The sequence below is a fragment of the Geotrypetes seraphini genome, chromosome 9 (genome assembly GCF_902459505.1).
Source record: "Geotrypetes seraphini chromosome 9, aGeoSer1.1, whole genome shotgun sequence".
Lineage (NCBI taxonomy): Eukaryota > Metazoa > Chordata > Amphibia > Gymnophiona > Dermophiidae > Geotrypetes > Geotrypetes seraphini.
In genome coordinates this window covers 26,307,892-26,326,418 of record NC_047092.1, presented here as the reverse complement: position 1 = coordinate 26,326,418, position 18,527 = coordinate 26,307,892, and the positions used below count along the sequence as shown (strand labels likewise).

Below are 18,527 nucleotides of genomic sequence, written 5' to 3'. Positions count from 1 at the left end.
TTTGGCCTTAAAATCAGGCACGCTGCTGGCCTCAATCACCTGTAGTGGAAGACTATTCCAACGATCAACCACTCTTTCAGTGAAAAAGAATTTCTTGGTGTCACCTCGTAGTTTCCCGCCCCTGATTTTCAACGGATGCCCTCTTGTTGTCGTGGGACCCTTGAAAAAGAAGATATCTTCCTCCGCCTCGATGCGGCCCGTAAGATACTTGAACGTCTCGATCATGTCCCCCCTCTCTCTGCGCTCCTCGAGCGAGTATAGCTGTAATTTGTCAAGCCGTTTTTCGTATGGTAGATCCTTGAGTCCCGAGACCATCCGGGTGGCCATTCTTTGCACCGACTCCAGTCTCAGCACATCCTTGCGATAATGCGGCCTCCAGAATTGCACACAGTATTCCAGGTGGGGCCTCACCATGGATCTATACAATGGCATAATGACTTCCGCCTTACGACTGACGAAACCCCTTCGTATGCAGCCCATGATTTGTCTTGCCTTGGACGAAGCCTGCTCCACTTGATTGGCAGACTTCATGTCCTCACTGACGATTACCCCCAAGTCTCGTTCTGCTACCGTTTTTGCTAGGATCTCGCCATTAAGGGTATAAGACTTGCATGGATTCTGGCTGCCCAGGTGCATAACTTTGCATTTTTTGGCATTGAAGTTGAGTTGCCATGTCCTAGACCATCGCTCCAGTAGGAGTAGGTCGTGCATCATGTTGTCGGGCACTGAATCTTCGTCTGTTGTGCATTTGCCCACTACATTACTCAGTTTGGCGTCATCGGCGAATAATGTTATTTTACCTCGAAGCCCTTCTGCCAAGTCTCTTATAAAGATGTTGAATAGGATTGGGCCCAAGACTGAGCCCTGTGGTACTCCACTAATCACCTCCGTCATTTCGGAGGGGGTGCCGTTCACCACCACCCTTTGGAGCCTACCTCCAAGCCAGCTCCCAACCCATTTCGTCAATGTGTTACCTAATCCTATAGAACTCATCTTGCTCAGTAACCTGCGGTACGCTATCGAATGCTTTGCTAAAGTCCAGGTACACGATGTCCAGGGACAATCCCTGGAGGACAAAGGGATTGAGGGGTACAGATAGGAGTAGAGGTAGGTTGGATGACAAATCATAAGTTGAAGCTGAACACGGACAAAACTAAATTCCTACTACTAGAGAAGGACAAAAAACCATCCCTAACAGAACTGGAAGTAAACTCAATCAAATACCCAATACAGAGTTCCCTCAAAATCCTGGGAATACAACTAGACAGATGCTGCACTATGCAAACACAAATCCATAAAATCATCCAAAAAGCATTCTTCACAATGCGAAATCTGAGAAAAATAAGAAAATTCTTTAATAAAGACCAATTCAGAATCATTGTCCAATCCCTCGTGCTAAGTATGGTAGACTACTGCAACAGCCTTTACCTACCTTGCCCAATCAACACAATAAAAAAACTACAGACCATCCAGAACACAGCCCTCAGACTCATATACTCACTCAGCAAATACGACCACATTACCAAAGCATACACAGAATCTCACTGGCTACCAATAAAAGCAAGAATACAATTCAAACTCTACTGTCTCCTATTCAAAGTAACCCACGGAGCGGCACCCAGCTACCTAAACAACCGCTTTCACTACTATCTATTATCCAGAAGAAGGAGAACACAGAACATTTTCACCTACCCTCCTCTCAATGGTACTCGACGTAAGAAACTTTATGATAACCTACTAGGGACACAGGCAGCTAATATTGACTCCGACATCTCAAAATTACTGATCGAAATTACAGACATGAAAGAGTTCCGAAAAGAAATAAAAACACTACTGTTCAAAAAATACCTCCCATCAATCTAAACCGCCATCTAATGAGTTACCAACCAATTCCTTTGGGAATAGAATCTCTTTATCCAACCCAAACTAAACACCCCTACTGTCCATATCATCAACATTAATTAATCAACATCATGCAATCATCAAAACAATAAATACACCTCCACATATAGGCATATGATGCAACTCTCCATCCGAAGAAACTTGACTCATCTCATGTAACATCCTTTATAATCTAGAATATATTGTAATTCTTATTCTCCACCAGTTGTAAATTGACTCAGTTGCTATGTAACATCTCCTGTGATATTGAATGTACTGTAATTCTTCACTATTACCTGTAATTAACACTTCTCCTGTAATGTAATTCTACGGGAAATGCCCAGATATCTTCCTTATTGTAATCCGTGGCTACGTTATATCTGCTGCGATATTGAATGTATTGTAACTCTTCACTGTTACTTGTAATCTACTCTTCTCCTGTAATGTAATTCTACTGGAAATGTCCAGATATCATCTTTATTGTAATCCGCCTAGAACCGCAAGGCACAGGCGGAATAGAAATCCCTAATGTAATGTAATGTAATGTTATAAGGATAGGATTAGAGGTAAGTTACAAAATTAGTCTGGGACCACTGTTCAGGCAATAGGCCTGATGGGCCGCCGCGGGAGCGGACCGCTGGGCAAGATGGACCTCTTGTCTGTCTCAGCGGAGACACCTTCTTATGTTCTTATGACATTTTAACATACTTCACAAGAATTTCCTCTAGGTATGTACGTTTTTATTCTGAAGTTTGTGGGGATGCGACGGGGTCAATGAACACAGTGTGTGTGGGAGGGGTGGCCTTTACTTTGTCCCTGCAGTGGTTATCTGGTCACTTTGGATATTTTTTGGGCACTTATACGTGTCTCTACATCGTCTAAGTCACAATGTATAAGTTCTGTCTATGCAGTCTCGTCAAACCTTCGATTATCCCCGCAAGATGACTAAGTCTAGGTCGGCCCACATCCCACCCCAACCATATCCCCACGCAGTCTCCTTTTCTCAAGGGAGAACAATCCTAGTGTTATAAGTCTGTCCTCGTATTCCAGTTTCTCCATACCCTTCACCAGTTTTGTTGCTCGTCTCTGCACCCTCTCCAGCAGTTTTATATCCTTCTTTAGGTAGGGAGACCAATGTTGGACGCAGTATTCCAAGTGTGGTCTGACCATTGCCCTATAAAGCGGCATTATAACTTTCTCCGATCTACTCGAGATTCCTTTCTTTATCATGCCCAACATTCTATTTGCCTTCTTTGCCGCTGCCGCGCATTATGCCGACGGCTTCAGGGTCCTATCTATCAGTACACCCAGGTCCTTTTCTTGTTCACTCTTCCCCAGAGTTGCACCTGACATTGTATACTCGTATTCCTTATTTTTATTGCCTAAATGCATTACCTTGCCTTTCTCCACATTGAACTTCATCTGCCATTTCTCCGCCCATGTTTCTAACCGACACAAGTCGCTCTGGAGTTTCTCTCTATCATCCTGCGTTCTGATCGCCCGGCATAGTTTTGTATCGTCTGCAAACTTGATGATCTCACTGGATATTCCTTCCTCCAGGTCATTGATATAAATATTAAAAAGGATCGGCCCAAGTACCGAGCCCTGGGGTACACCACTAGTCACTTTCTCCCAGTCGGAGAACTTCCCATTTATGCCCACTCTGTTTTTGGGTTTAACAGACCCTATCAATAAAATTAACCCTACATGGAAAACATTTGCTGAATTGCTCAATTCTATAAATGGATTCAATTATTACACTCTCTGAAAAAGTCCATAGAAATTAAAGATTTAAATGATTTTCCTTTTTCGGTTGTTTATTTATGGCTACAGATCATGTCCATGACCTGATTTTGGCAGATCGACAAATATTGGCTAAAACAATTGCCAAGACACTACAGATATCCAGGAAACATGTTGAGTGTATAATCCATGAGTAGCTGGGTATGCAGAAGCTATCGGCCAAGTGGGTGCCCAAATTTTTAAATGCTGAGAAGAAACAACGAGAGGATACTTCCAAGTTGATTTTGAAGCATTTTCAGCGAGTGCTACCAACTTTTTTGAATTAGTTACTGTTAATGAAACTGAGACAAAACAACAATTCATGCCATGGCGGTACTCAGGTTCTCCAAGGCCAAGGAAATTCAAGCCCCAAAATTCAGCAGGAAAGTCACGATCAGTGTTTTGGGATCAGAAATGTGTTGTAATGACTGATTGTCTTCTAATGGGCCAAACAGTTAATGCAGAATATGACTGTAACTTATTGTGCTGATTAAAGGAGGCATTGAAAGAAAAAGGAGAGGGAAGCAGTGGAAAGGAGTTCTGTTTTTGCAAGACAATGCACCTGCTCATAAGGCTAGATGGATGTTTTAACGCAGTTGGGGTTTCAGTGCATAGACCATCCACCCTACTTACCAGATCTTGCTCCATTTGACTATTTTCTGTTTCCAAACCTTAAAAAGAGTTTGAAAGAGCATAGATTTTCGAATCCTTTAGAGATGATTGCAGCAGCAGATCAGTATTTCAGTGACCAGACATCAGAGTACTTTTGGGAGGGTTATAGAAACCTCAGACAGATGTGCCAAGTGTGTTGAACTTGGGAGTGAATATGTGGAATAAATGTAAGTTTCATGGTGCCACTCGTTCCCTTAGTTGGGCTGAGAAAATTTCAGCACACCCTCCTATAGTGATACATAGAATATATCTATCACATTGTCTTAGGTTTAATTCTGTTCATATTAAGAACTTTTGCTTTCTCTTCATAATTATAGCTATAACAATACTTGTTATGCAAATTTTGATGATGAAAGTTTTTATTTATAAAAATATATTTTCTCAATAAAAATACAAAGATAAAAAAACAACAACAAGCACCCACGAAACAGGATGCTGGGCTAGATAGACTACTGATCTGACCCAGCAGCACATCTTGCAACTATGAGAATAGAATCCACTGCACTCCAGTTGAGTTACCATGACAATGAGGGCTGAACCGCGCGCGCCAGCACGTAACCGTGCTCGCGGTCTACAGGGGATGATGAGTCTGAAAGAACCCACCTCGCGTGCTCGAACGTGAAGCCGCCTACAACGAGAGAGCCGAGCCGCACGCCTTACGCGTCTGACAGGCTGTTATGTAACCATGGCAGTGACCCCCAAAGAACCCACCGCCGTCCCGAGCACGACACTCCCCCGCCAAAACTTCGCTCCGTTCCTTTCGGGAGCTGCACTCACCCGTTTTCCCGGAAACGACAAAGCTGATCGTCTGCTGACAAGCCTCCCGGCAAAGGCTGACGACCGGGCCAAGGACGCTGCCATCTTTTCTTTCCAAAACCTCGCGAGACTGCAACTGCTCGTGATTTCACTTCCGGGGCTGGGGCTGGGGCTGCCACGTGACTGCGCCTGACACGCTCCACGCCGTCCAGGTAGTAGTAAAAGCCCCTATAGGGGAAAATGTGAGTAAATTTCTTTTAGTGTCCTTTGTTGGGAGAATGGTCTGTATAAACATTCACCTGAATTATATTTTATTTGTCCAAATAAAAATATGTTAACATTTTCTGTTTTGGTCTAGTGACATTCTAATTCATTTATAAACAAAGATGAGTCTTAACCGTCAATACAATGCTGTTGAAATAATGGGAATAACGTGAGTCCCCGTACCCAGCTCAAAACTGAGGTGCTCAAACTCTGCAGCTATTGTATCATATATTTACCAGGGCACAACAAAGGAGTCGTGAGGATGAGATGTCAATAATTCAGCCATCTCACTCATGCTCGCGACTCCTTTGTTGTGCCTTGATTGTCTGGTCCTGGAGGCCTCCTTGGGCTCTCTTTTCTGTGTCTTATATTTACCAGCATTACAAAGTGTCTTAAGAGGGAGGAGAGATTTAGGCGTTATTTTAGAAGCATTTATTTACCCTGTAAATAGAATACATATGCATTTTGCAATTTTTGAAAACTGGGATGCAGATTTCAAGGGGGCATTTTGGGTGAACTGAAAACATATACCCCCCTCTTCTACGAAACTGCGCCTAGCAGTTTCTAGCACGGGGAGCTGCGCTGAATGGCCCACGCTGCTCCAAACGTCTTTTTAATATAACAAGCTGTATTCCTTTTCTTATTATTTTGTACTGATGACCCGGCGTTGCACGGGTATTTAATTATAGCAATAACACTGTAAATGGATTCAAATAAAGATACTTTATAGTGGTGAATGAAATTATTTTTTTACAGCTTAATAAAAAGTACAATATTCAAATTATAATGTGAAATATTTGACAAAATGAATACAATACAACTAACGCAAAACGTGATTATAAACAACATTTTTAGTTTCACCTCCAGGAGCAAGAACATATAAATTCTTGGGTGAACCCACCCTTGAGCAAGCAACATAGAGTTGTGGGCCACGAGACCCCCAGAACATGTCACCCCAGGTAGTGAGGGATCTGCATACCAAGTTTCGTTCAAATCGGTCAAGCCGTTTTTGAATTACAGTGAGAATGGCAGCTTTTTACATTTTTTCCATTGACAGGAATGGGTGAAATCTGATTTTATGTTTGTAGCTCCGCCCATGTGTGCAGGTGGGCCGCGAGACCCCTAGAACATATCACCCCAGGTAGTGAGGGATCTGCATACCAAGTTTCAAATCGGTCAAGCCGTTTTTGAATTACAGTGAGAATGGCAGCTTTTTACTTTTTGTCCATTGACATGAATGGGTGAAATGTGATTTTCTGTTTGTAGCTCCGCCCACGTGTGCAGGTGGGCCGCGAGACCCCCAGAACATATCACCCCAGGTAGTGAGGGATCTGCATACCAAGTTTCGTTCAAATCGGTCAAGCCGTTTTTGAATTACTGTGAGAATGGCAGCTTTTTACATTTTTTCCATTGACATGAATGGGTGAAATCTGATTTTATGTTTGTAGCTCCGCCCACGTGTGCAGGTGGGCCGCGAGACCCCCAGAACATATCATCCCAGGTAGTGAGGGATCTGCATACCAAGTTTCGTTCAAATCGGTCAAGCCGTTTTTGCGTGATCGTGGCACATACACACACACATACACACCTCCGATTTTATATATATAGATAGATTTCACTGATTGTCCAGTTTTTCTCTTTTGTGGAAACCGCCTAGAATTATTTTAATTAAGGCGGTATAGAAAAATAAAGTTATGTTATAGGTATATTATAGGAACTCAATGAGCGTCGGGAGCAGCACGGGCCATTCAGCGCAGCTCTTTGTGCTCTCTCTGCGCTAAAAAACACTAGTGCGGTTTTGTAGAAGAGGGGGATAGAGCCTGATTCCAAAAACAGCATCCCGATTGTAGGCGGTGGTAGGCATCCTGCTGCCATCTAATAGACCAATTGGGAAGCACTTAAAAAAAAAAATTGATGGGGGGAAGGACACCTACAATGTAGGCACTGTTTGCACATGTACAGCGATATCTAAGCACGCCGTCGGGCTCCTAAGCCTGGCATAGGCGTAAGGAAGTTCTTCACCCAGAGAGTGTGGAAAACTGGAACACTCTCCCGTAGGCTGTCGTAGGGGAAAACACCGTCCAGGGATTCAAGACAAAGTTAGACAAGTTCCTACTGAACAAGGACATACGCTGGTAGGGCTAGTCTCAGTTAGGGCGCTGGTCTTTGACCAAAAGGGCCGCCGTGTGAGCTGACTGCTGGGCATGATGGACCACTGGTCTGACCCAGCAGCGGCAACTCTTATGTTCATGCTGGAAGTGGCCTTAGGGATCTGTAGGCATGCCTAGGTGCTTCTCATAGTGTGAGTCAGACCCCTTAAATAGAGGCCTGTAAAAAATGCTGGCCTTACATTTAACAAAGCATATGCCACCACAAACGAGATTTGAAATTTTCAACTAAATAGTTCTTTAGTCATCAATCCTTAGTTCATAATATTAAATTCTCACACCAAAGTTCCTCAGTATGCCACACTGAAGCTAAAGGGTGAATAAGCTAGTGTGGTAGTCATTCTCACTGGAACTTTAAAATCGGTGCTAATTCTTTTAATAGTTTTTTTTATAAATAAAACTTTTCATTATTTAAAGTGCCAGTGCTTATTCATATAAGTTAATAAATTAATTGACTTAAAGTGAGACTTAGCTTGGAAACATTACTGCCTCATTCCCCTCCGATGCATTTCATTCTTCCTCAGGGTCGGGGATGATAAACTTGCAGAAATGTTCAAGCTTTTAGCATTTAGCGTATTCCATGAAGTGATTATGCTGGGACTGCTAACATGAAACGTGGCGGAGGGGAATGAGGTACTAGCTTATTCACCCTTTAGCTTCATTGTGGCATACTGAGGAACTTCGGTGTGAGAATTTAATATTAAGAATTTAATATTATGAACATTTAATATATGATTGGTGACTAAAGAACTATTTAGTTGGCCTACATTTAAGGCATCTGTAGAATAAAATAGACGCAATTCTGGACGCAGCGTGGTTGACACACAGTAGGTGCCCATTTTGCAGGCACCATTGTCAGAATCAGGCTGTATTCTCTCTAATAAATGCCTGGTATATTCTTAGAAATTATGGGTTTTCTGAAGTCTAGGATGGGCAACTAATGGAGGCAAAATTTCTCTCCACTTTGCTCCCCCAAGATAACCAGCATTGCTCTCCTTGACTCTTCCTGCGCCCCAAGATCTTTCTTCCTACCTCTCCTGAGGACACTCATAGAAGACAGGGAGGGCTAAGGGGTCCTTTTACTAAGGCACACTAAATACTAATGCGCCCATAGAATATAAATGCGTTAGCATTTAGTGTGCGCTAAATTTGTTAGCGCACCTTAGTAAAAGGACCCCTAAATTCATTATTTGCTCTAATTTTTACTGAGAAAGATGTAAGGGAGCTATTTCTACCAAAAATGGTTATTAAAGCTGACAACTCAGAAGAACAAAAACAAATCTTGGTGAATCTGGGATAGGCCAAATCAACAAGCTAAAGCATTCAAAAAACAAAATTGCAGATCTACTATTAGTAATCTGTCACTAAAATCATCTATGATTCCTGAAAACGAGGGTGGTGAGCATAAAAGGTTTCAAAAAGGGTCCCAGGGTGGTCAATGATCATCAAGTTTTATTAAAATTTGATGCTGGTCAAAATGATAGAAACTATTATAAAGAACAAAATTACTGAACACATAGGTAGACATGGTTTAATGGGACAAAGGAAGTTCTGCCTCACCAATCTTCTTCATTTTTTGAAGGTGTGACTAAACATGTGGATAAAGTAGGGGTAGTTGAAACAGTACATCTAGATTTTCAGAAAGTTTAAAAAAATATTTTATTGACAAATATCCTCCTGAGGAAATTATAAAATCATGAGATCATCATCTTTGCAAGGAACATCAGAAAGATGCTCCTGCACTAGGGTTTCAAGATCTGAGACTCCTGAGCCAAGACTTATGATGGATTGCTATTCCCACTGCAGATGTAAGAGAAGCGGCATCAAATATGCCTCTAGCAAGATACTTGGTGAACAAATTTAAAATCCTCATGCTTGTTCTGAGGGAGGAATTCCTCAAAAACTGGAAGCTATTTATGTAAAGATGTTAAATAGAGGGAGTTCCACTAGTTACCTATGTGCTCACGGATTATTTTCAAGACATTAGTACTGGTGTTCAAAATCATTTACCATGGGATTCCCTGGTATTTATCACAAGCTATGGCAATCTATCGACCGCTTAGAACTTTGTGAAGGTGTAATACAATTGTCGTTGATGGACTTCTCAAAAGTGCACTATGAGAATACGAGATCTGCTCTTTCCATCATAGGAGTAACTCTGTGGAACAAATTAACTGGACCACAAAGAGCTCTCTGATAATCAGAAGTTCAAGAAAATGCTTTTTGTAGAAGCACTGCAATGAATGATGATTGTGGTTTATTATGTCGAGGCATGCCTAAGAGAAGACATGATCTATAGTGATGGAGTGTAATCCACGAGCGGTGTGTGTCAAAGAGGTGGACGCCTGGGAAGACCTTACCTAAAAGGGGAGGAAAGTTTGTTCTTAGTTTTCTTACATGAAGCATCCCTTGATGTGTGAGGCATGGACAAAGACTATTTCGAGTCTTGACCTTGCAGAGAGCCCGAAGTTTGATATGGTGTTGGTATACACAGTGTCACTGCAGGGTGAGCATCGGGTTCCAAATCTCCCACCATGCTAGATGTGTATGCCAAACCACAAAGTTTATCACACTAAACTTGCAGGGCTTTGAGTGACCTCTTTTGCATATGCAGACAGAGTTCACAACGAATGTCCTGATGTTCTGGACCTAGACACTGAAGACACCAATTGTGAGTCAGAGCCTGAACTGGTCTAATTACACCGAGAACATTTCTTGAAGCCACTCGGCACCCTCTTTGACATGTAGGGAAATATAGCTGACACGAAGTCAAAAGATTTGATGGCCTTGGGAGCTCAAGTGAAAAGTATACTGAAAAATATCAATGCTCCCTTGGTCAGAAAAGGTCCTCAAAATGGACTGAAGGCCAAAAATGGAAAAATTAACAGATTTTTAAAAATTCTCTTTTCCTATGAATATGGCGTTTCTTTCTTATGTAATTTTTTTGTAAACGGCACTGATGTTAAAGTTGATGAAAACACAGGAAAATGATAAAGAATTATGGAAAACAATAAAATAATAACAGGAAGGCACAAACAAGACTTCAAAGTTTGACTTGCAGAGGAGATACTGAAGACACAGCTTCTTGGCTTCACAGAAAACTTAGAACTGTTGGTCCTGCGTGCCGATGTCAGGAGGGAAGGCATGTCTAAAGTGACGGTGCACTTGGCAGTGTCCTTACGAGGTTCTGAGGATGATGTCACCCACATATGAGAATATTATGCCTGCTTGTCCTCAAGGAATGTCAATCACCTCTCAGTTGTAAATTAAAGTTGATAAGAAGATGGGGTTACCATTCATCCAGGAAAACTCAGACATGTCCTCTTCCTAGTGTCTGGATGGGTTTTATAAATTGTGGAAGTTTGGGTTTGATAGAGCCGGCTTACACATAATCTGGTGGCTCTCTCTCTAGGGCAGGGGTGGGCAACTCCAGTCCTTGATGACTGGAATCCAGTCGGTTTTCAGGATTTCCCCAATGAATATGCATTGAAAGCAGTGCATGCAAATAGATCTCATGCATATTCATTGGGGAAATCCTGAAAACCCGACTGGATTCCGGCCCTCGAGGACCAGAGTTGCCCACCCCTGCCCTAGGGTTATCAGATTTTACTACTGTAAAATCTAGACCCATGGCCCTGCCCCCCAGGCATGCCCAGTTCCACCCAGTCCTGCCCTGTTCTGTGCTAGCCCTGCCCCCTCAACCTGTTCTTGTGCTCGGGATCTGTAGGGAAGGCATCTGTGCATTCGCAGGTGTTTGCTATGATGTCACGCGCATGCGCATATGCCCTCCTGACAGATCCCGAGCTGAAAGCTTTTCAAAACCCAAAGTGCCAGTTTTTGAAAAGCTGTCCAGACATGTCCTCTAAAAAGAGTGTATGTCTAGGTAAATCCAGATGCCTGGTAACCCTACCCCCCCCCCCCCCCACCTCCTCTGCACTGCAATTCAATTTTCTTCAGGCCACCAACAGCTCTGTGTTGAGCCTGCTGCCATGGCCTACCCCAGAAGCTGTTTCTCTGCAGTGACTTCCTGTTCCCACATAGGCAGGACCTGCAGAGAGGCAGTTTCTGGGGTAGGCCGACAGCAGCAGGCTCACCCTGTTGAGCTGTTTGTGACCCAAAGAAAATTGAATTCTATTGTGGAGGATGTAAGAGGGGGAGAGCCACCGGATTCTGTGTAAGCTGGCCCTGCCAAACTAGCTTCTGGGGGCAGGGTCATGTGCCCTCTTTTTTTTCATTTTTACAAATATAGTAACCCTTTAAGAAGGGTACCAAAAAATGAACAGCAACTATTAACATGTAGAAGACAAGTTTTCACGTAGTGTTTAGCACAGCAGGCCAGCTAGGGATTTAGCATTGTACCAGAAACACTGGTGGTAGCATAGAAGCAAATCCTTAGATTGATACCTATTCCTTTCTCTTTACAGACTCGCACCGGAAGTTCTATCTCTGAAAACCATCCGGGTGTCTATAATGCACCATGCTTCTCCCTGGACAGGGATCTTACAGCCACACAAGAAGGTGACGTCCCCGTGACGGAGCCGACCCGGCAGTCTAAAAGCTGCAAAGCTAAAGAGCTTTGCGCATGTGCCAGCCCTCCCGCCCTAAAGTATCCCACCTGGCCCTTATATAAGCACACCCCCAACCAGCAAACCCAGTTTTAAAAGTTTCCGCGATCTCTCCGACTCGGTAGTCTTAACGGTGTCAACCCGTTTTCCTTATCGCTTCAACTTTTATTTCAACATTTCTCTTCTCCACGATTTTAAATTAGCAGCGCTCTAGTTTGGCATGCCTGAAAGAGCCAAACCTGGTTTCAAACACTGCTCCACGTGCGACTTGATCCGTTGCCTGGGTCCCCTCCACCGGACGTCTTCCCGCGCTCACTGCGCTAAATTAAACAAGCGCTCGCTCAGTATTCGAGCGCTTCAACTGAAAGAATTTGTGCTCCCTAACGCGGCCTCCGCTCTCTCCTCCGCCTGTTAGCAAGGAGCATCGGAGCCGCAGGGACAGCCTCACAAGGTGCCGAAGCTGGTGCTTCGCAAACGCGGCCTCCGCTCTCTCCTCCGCCTGTTAGCAAGGAGCATCAAGGGACAGCCTCACAAGGTGCCGAAGCTGGTGATTCGCAAACCAGCTCAGGCACCAGCGTCTCCTGCGTGTGGCACGTCGGTGCCGATGACGTCACACGCGGGGACGCTACCTATTGGCTCCCTGGCTCCTCCACTGCCTATTGGCTCAGTGACTGCTCCCACTGGCCAATCCCGGCCGGATTGCTCACTCTCGGTCCCGCCCTCGGCACCGACTGACTCCAGCCGTCGGCACCGTGCTCCTTCTAGTACAGAGCCTGCAGCCCAGCATTCTGCCTCCCCAGACCGGCATCTGCACTCTGCTTCAGCCAGCCCACCCAGGAATCTGAAGAGGAAATCTCGGGAGCGACTAATATGGGGGAAGGGAAGGGAAATAGAAGTTTTCCTCTAGTTCCTCCTCCTCCTCGGGCTCTCCTCCTACACTGTCTGCTGCTGCTGCTCCAACCCAGGATCCTCCCCAGCTCTCTCATCTGATGCAGCCTGCACTTTTTCAACTTTTCCAGCAGTTCCAGCTCTTTCAGCAACAACAACTGCTTTCTGCATCTCCTCCGCTCAGCTTATTGAACAGGGCACTCGGCTTACATCCTCACCTCATCTGGTCCAGCATGATGCCCATTTCTCTGACTCTGTCTCCACTATGACCACCACGGCCCAGCCAGACCCCCGGGAACAGAGACTTTAGGTCCTTATGTATCTTCATATTCCAAAAGAAGTAGTATCTTTGCCCCTTCTTACTACTCTGGCTGATTCTCAAAAATCTATCTGGACCACCCACTACTTGTCCCGGGTCACGAAACGCAGTTTGGAACATAAATACAAGGTTCGGGATGTAGCGGGGTTTAGCAAAACTCCACTCCCTCACCAATCCCTGGTTGTCCGCTCTGCCTTGCGGAAATCCAAGTCCTCCAAAGACTTCGCATCTACTCCACCAGTCCGCGAGATGCGCATCATGGACTCCATGGGTAAACGAGCATACCATAATTCCATGCTGTCTGGGCGAATTGCCATCCATCAGTTCTTCTACACCCAATACCTCTATTCTAACATGGAGGATATGAGAAAACTGGTCGAGACCTTACCGGTGCCCACGCAGGAGGCTTTTAATGCCATCCTCTCCAACTTCGAAAAATGCTCCAGGATTTGATACCGCCATGAGGGGAGCAGCTACAGATATTTACACCCGCAGACTGGCATGGCTGCAATGCTCTAAAATGGGGGTGGACATCCATGCAATGGTGGCGGATGCTCCTTGTCCCGGAGACAGCTTGTTTGGAGACAAGGTTAAGGATCTTATTGAGGGGCTTAAAGCGGATCACACCACACTGGATGCTCTGGAGGAGGATACCGCACATCACTCAAAACAACCCTTTCAGAAACAGCTATCTTCTCAACGGCAGTTCAATCCCAGGAAGTCGTTTTCTTCTGCCAGACAGTTTGCTCCATATCCGCAGAAGCCGTTTCGGCCCTATCGGCAGCAATCCTCCAACAGAGCCCCACGAGACCGTCGCTCTCCTAAACCTGCTCAGCCTGCGGGCCAGAAGCCCCAACCCTCTTTTTGACAACCCTCCCCTTCCCGCTGTTCCGGTGGGAGGTCGGTTGAGGTTTTTTCTCCAGACCTGACGAGATATAACCACATACACCTGGGTCTTGCGCATCATTCTACATGGATACCGCCTTCGCTTCCTAGCTCCTCATCCTTGGTGCCCCCCCTTCCCACTATTCACTTCAATCATCCCACCTGCTTCCTTTGCAACGGGACTTGTCTTGATTGCTGGACATTCGGGCCGTAGAGCCGGTTCCCGAACACCAGTGGGGCCAGGGGTTCTATTCCCGTTACTTCCTCATTCTGAAGAAGACGGGAGGCGTTCGCCCGATTTTGGACCTACAAATTCATCACGTCCATAGACCTTCAGGATGCCTATCTGCATATTCCCATCCATTCCTCTCACAGGCAGTATCTCCGTTTTGTGTTTCAGAACCTTCACTACCAATACTCAGTTCTCCCTTTTGGCCTCTCGTCAGCAACAAGGGTCTTTTCCAAGTGCGTCATCCCCATAGTAGCGCATCTGCGCAACCAGGGCCTGTCCATCTTCCCCTACCTGGACGACTGGCTTATTTCGGCTATGACGCCCTGCCTAACACGCCATGCTTTGAGCCAAACCATCAACCTCCTTCTACAGTTGGGTTTTCTTCTCAATTTTCCAAAGTCTCATCTCCTACCATCGCAATCCCTTCAATTCATCGGAGCAACTTTCCAGACTCAACAAACTATGGTTTTCCTCCCGTCACTGCGAGCCCAGGTCACCCATCAGCTGATTTCAACCTGGTACCCAGGACTCTGGGTCACGGCCAGAGACGTCCTCACCTTGCTTGGACACATGGCGGCCACAGTGCAAGTGCTACAGTTTGCTCGCCTAAAGCTGAGACCGATCCAATGGTTTCTCAAAACCCATTGGAACCAGTTCCTTCGGCCTCTTTCCACGAAACTCCAATTAATGCCCCAAGTCCTTCAGGCAATGGGGTTTTCACGTGGATCCCCTCTCTCACGGGCTTCCGTTTCATCTTCCTCAGCCTACTGTCACCATCACAACAGATGCCTCCAAGAAAGGCTGGGACGCTCATCTCCTCTCTTGGTCCACGCAGGGCACCTGGTCCCCAGCATTATCTCGCTGCAGCATAAACTTCCTGGAACTGCATGCCATCCATATAGCTCTGCAGGTGTTCCACCACTACTTGCTCCATCAGATCATCCGGATCCGTACCGACAACCAGGTTGCCATGTTCTATGTGAACAAACAGGGGGGGATGGGCTCCTCTCGCCTATCCCGCGAAGCAGTCTCCATTTGGAACCTCGCTCTCCGGCTCCACTCCACCCTACAGGCGGTCTACCTTCCGGGCACGGACAACCAGCTCGCAGACAGACTCAGCAGGTAACTCAGTCCTCACGAATGGTCGCTTCGGAACGCAGTTACGCGACAAATTTTGGCAACTTGGGGCACTCCTCACGTCGACCTCTTGGCATCCCAGACGAACGCCAAATGTCCCAGATTTTGCTCCAGGTACGGAGAACCAACCTGTCTGGCAGACGATGCGTTCCTCCTCCACTGGTCCCAGCATCTCCTCTATGCGTTTCCTCCGTTTCCTCTGATTGGAAAGGTTCTTCAAAAAGCCATCGCAGACAATGCCTCCCTGATCCTCATCACACCGTATTGGCCGCGTCAAGCCTGGTTCCCCGTCCTCCTCAACCGGGCTTCTCAGGCTCCTTGGATTCTCCCGCTGTTCCCGGATCTTCTCATACACCACGACGGCCAGTTGCTACACCCCAATCTTCCGTCTCTCAAATTGACAGCCTGGCTACTGCTCCCACGCTGACCGGGGACTCTGCCCTCCCTCCGGAGGTCCTGCACATCCTTCTTGCCTCCAGAGCTCCTGCGACTCAACGCTCCTACTCCGCCAAGTGGGCCCGTTTCCAGCGCTGGTGCTCCACCCGTCTTGTTCACCCCAGCACCTCGCCCTTGGCTCCGGTCCTCCGCTACCTTACCTCTTTGCAAGTCTGCGGATTATCCTACACCTCCATTCGCCTTCATCTGGTGGCCATCTCAGTGTACCACGACCCCGTGGACGCGGTCTCTCTGGTACGCTATCCTGTGGTCAAGCGCTTCTTCAAGGGACTTCTTCATCTGCATCCTCCCCTCCGACCTCCGGTGCCGGTCTGGGATCTCAACCTCGTGCTGCAGGCTCTCATGGCTCCCCCATTTGAACCTCTCTCTGTTGTACCACTCAAATTCCTTACCTGGAAGACGATATTCCTGGTAGCTATTACCTCGGCTCGCCGAATTGGAAAACTCCATGCCTTGGTATCCTATAGTCCCTATACCCAATTTCTTCATGACCTTCGCCAGAGGCCGAACGACTCCACACACTGGACTGTGCCAGAGCTCTCCGCCTCTATTTGGGCAGAACTGCGACTCTTCGGCGCCCGTCTCAGTTGTTCCTCTCCATCCGTCCAACTTCCTCTCCTAGACCTGTTTCGAAGTTGACATTGTCCTCTTGGATTACCCAGCTCATTGCGTACTGTTACGCCTCCGCCTCCGCCTCCGCTCTTCAGGAGATTCCTCCGCATGTCACGGCTCATGACCTCCGAGCTATGGCTACCACCTTGGCTAACCTTCGCCTCGCGCCTCTCCAAGAGATCTGTCGAGCGGCTACCTGGTCCAGGATTCATACCTTTGCCAAGCATTGATGTGGAATCCGGCGCAAATGCATCACTGGGTTCTACGGTCCTGCAAGCGGCTTTATGAGGCGTCAACTTCCCTCCTCCTCTCCATCTTAGGTAACAGATCTTTATTATTATTATAATAGCATGTTGTTATTCTGTTACCCTCAGCTCGGGAGGCACCTTCTTGTGTGGCTGTAAGATCCCTGTCCAGGGAGAAATAGAAGTTGCTTACCTGTAACGGTAGTTCTCCTTGGACAGATGGATCTTACAGCCACACAATCCCGCCCAGCCTCCCCTATTGTTGCCGCCAGCTTTGTACCTAACTGGGTTTGCCGGTTGGGGATGTGCTTATATAGGGGCCAGGTGGGATACTTTAGGGCGGGAGGGCTGGCACATGCGCAAAGCTCTTTAGCTTTGCAGCTTTTAGACTGCCGGGTCGGCTCCGTCACGGGACGTCACCTTCTTGTGTGGCTGTAAGATCCATCTGTCCAAGGAGAACTACCGTTACAGGTAAGCAAGTTCTATTTGTCCTTCAAAAACATGACATACCTGAGGAAGAAAGGATTGGTTACCGTCACAGCTAAAGAACTGAAAATCTGATAAACCTGAAAAGGGAGATCCCTAGTCTTTATTTCTTCGGGTTTGCAGACAGAAGCGAGAGGTAGGAGATTAGGAAGCGTCGTGTTGCATTACTGATCCACCCACGAGCTTGGGGATCGAAGGAAATTGGTTGGACAAACGGAAGGGAGGGGGGCAGGGTCATGTAATGCAGGCAGTGATTGAGGAGAGGCGGGGCTTAGGGCTTTCGCCCCGCCTTCCTCCGAAAAGGGGGCGGGATTCTGAGGGCTGTTTGCCGTAGCGGCTGGGGTAGGTTCTGGGTGCCGGAAGTTGTCGCGCGCTGGGGCTCAGGTGTCCTTCCCTGTTCGGAGCGGCGTGCGGAGATGGAGCTGGCGGCCGAGTCGCGGTTGCTGCCGACGCTGCGGAGTTACGTTGCCGAGTAGGAAGAGAGCGCTCCGGAGCTTTTTGGTTTTCTTCCTCGAAGCCGGTAGGAAGCATTGCAGCGGCGGACGGCTCCGGAGCAGTGGGGTTGGGGTTCCGCGCCGGCGGTGGCGGCACCGAGCGGGCACTGGCATCCTGACGATGGCAGCGACCGGCTTAGGAGAGAGGTGAAGAGCTTACCTCGCCCGTTTCTACAGTGGTTATTTGTTGCATGTTAGGGTGTCTTTTGCCGCTTGTTTTAAGTGGAGTGCCCACCTGCATCGAAAGCCTGCTTCTGAGGGAGCTCTGGAGGAAACGCGTCATTAATTGGGCAAAAGGGACCTGTTGTTGGACCGACCCAAGATTTAGCCAAAGGCGTACCCGTACTCTCAAGACCCTCCCCCCCTCCCTTATTTAGATTTGATGTGCAAATTGAATTGCAAGATAGTGGGATACAGAAACAAAAATGATGTGCTAGTATGGTCCGAACCTTCCTTACATTTCCTAAAACCGGGCAATAGCCAGAATCTGCACACCAACCCGAAACTCCCAGATTGCCCTGTTGGATAAATCATTGGTAGGGCCGAGGTCCACCCATTCAAGTGGCCATTATAGGGTTCTGTCATCTAATACAGTCAGGTTTGTCAAGTGAGATGCCAACAGTTTATTTTTGGATGCGATTGTGTTTGTTAATTGCGTCTGAAGTTGAAGCGTGGGAATTTAGTT

The 18,527-nt window shown here is 46.7% G+C and overlaps 2 protein-coding genes across 4 annotated transcripts in view; one reads left to right on the top strand and one right to left on the bottom strand.

Annotated features, from left to right (window-relative positions):
* PMPCB (peptidase, mitochondrial processing subunit beta) overlaps positions 1-18,124 on the bottom strand; it is a 46,742-nt gene extending 28,618 nt beyond the window's left edge. The window contains exons 1-2 of the mRNA XM_033959622.1: positions 18,003-18,124; positions 5,113-5,319 (exon numbers count right to left, since the gene is read on the bottom strand). Coding sequence (XP_033815513.1) covers positions 5,113-5,319; positions 18,003-18,083 — 288 coding nt within the window. The 5' untranslated portion in view covers positions 18,084-18,124. The remainder of the gene's footprint in view (positions 1-5,112; positions 5,320-18,002) is intronic.
* Positions 5,219-18,527, top strand: part of NAPEPLD (N-acyl phosphatidylethanolamine phospholipase D) — a 65,003-nt gene continuing 51,694 nt past the window's right edge. Inside the window, exon 1 of one of the 3 annotated variants that reach the window (XM_033959627.1) lies at positions 5,219-5,333. Coding sequence is in view for 1 of the 3 variants with exons in the window: in XM_033959625.1 (XP_033815516.1) it covers positions 17,964-17,989 (26 nt within the window). In the remaining 2 variants the exon portion in view is untranslated. Of the gene's footprint in view, positions 5,334-17,671; positions 17,990-18,527 lie in introns of those variants that run through there. The other 2 variants (XM_033959626.1, XM_033959625.1) reach the window with 2 other exon arrangements.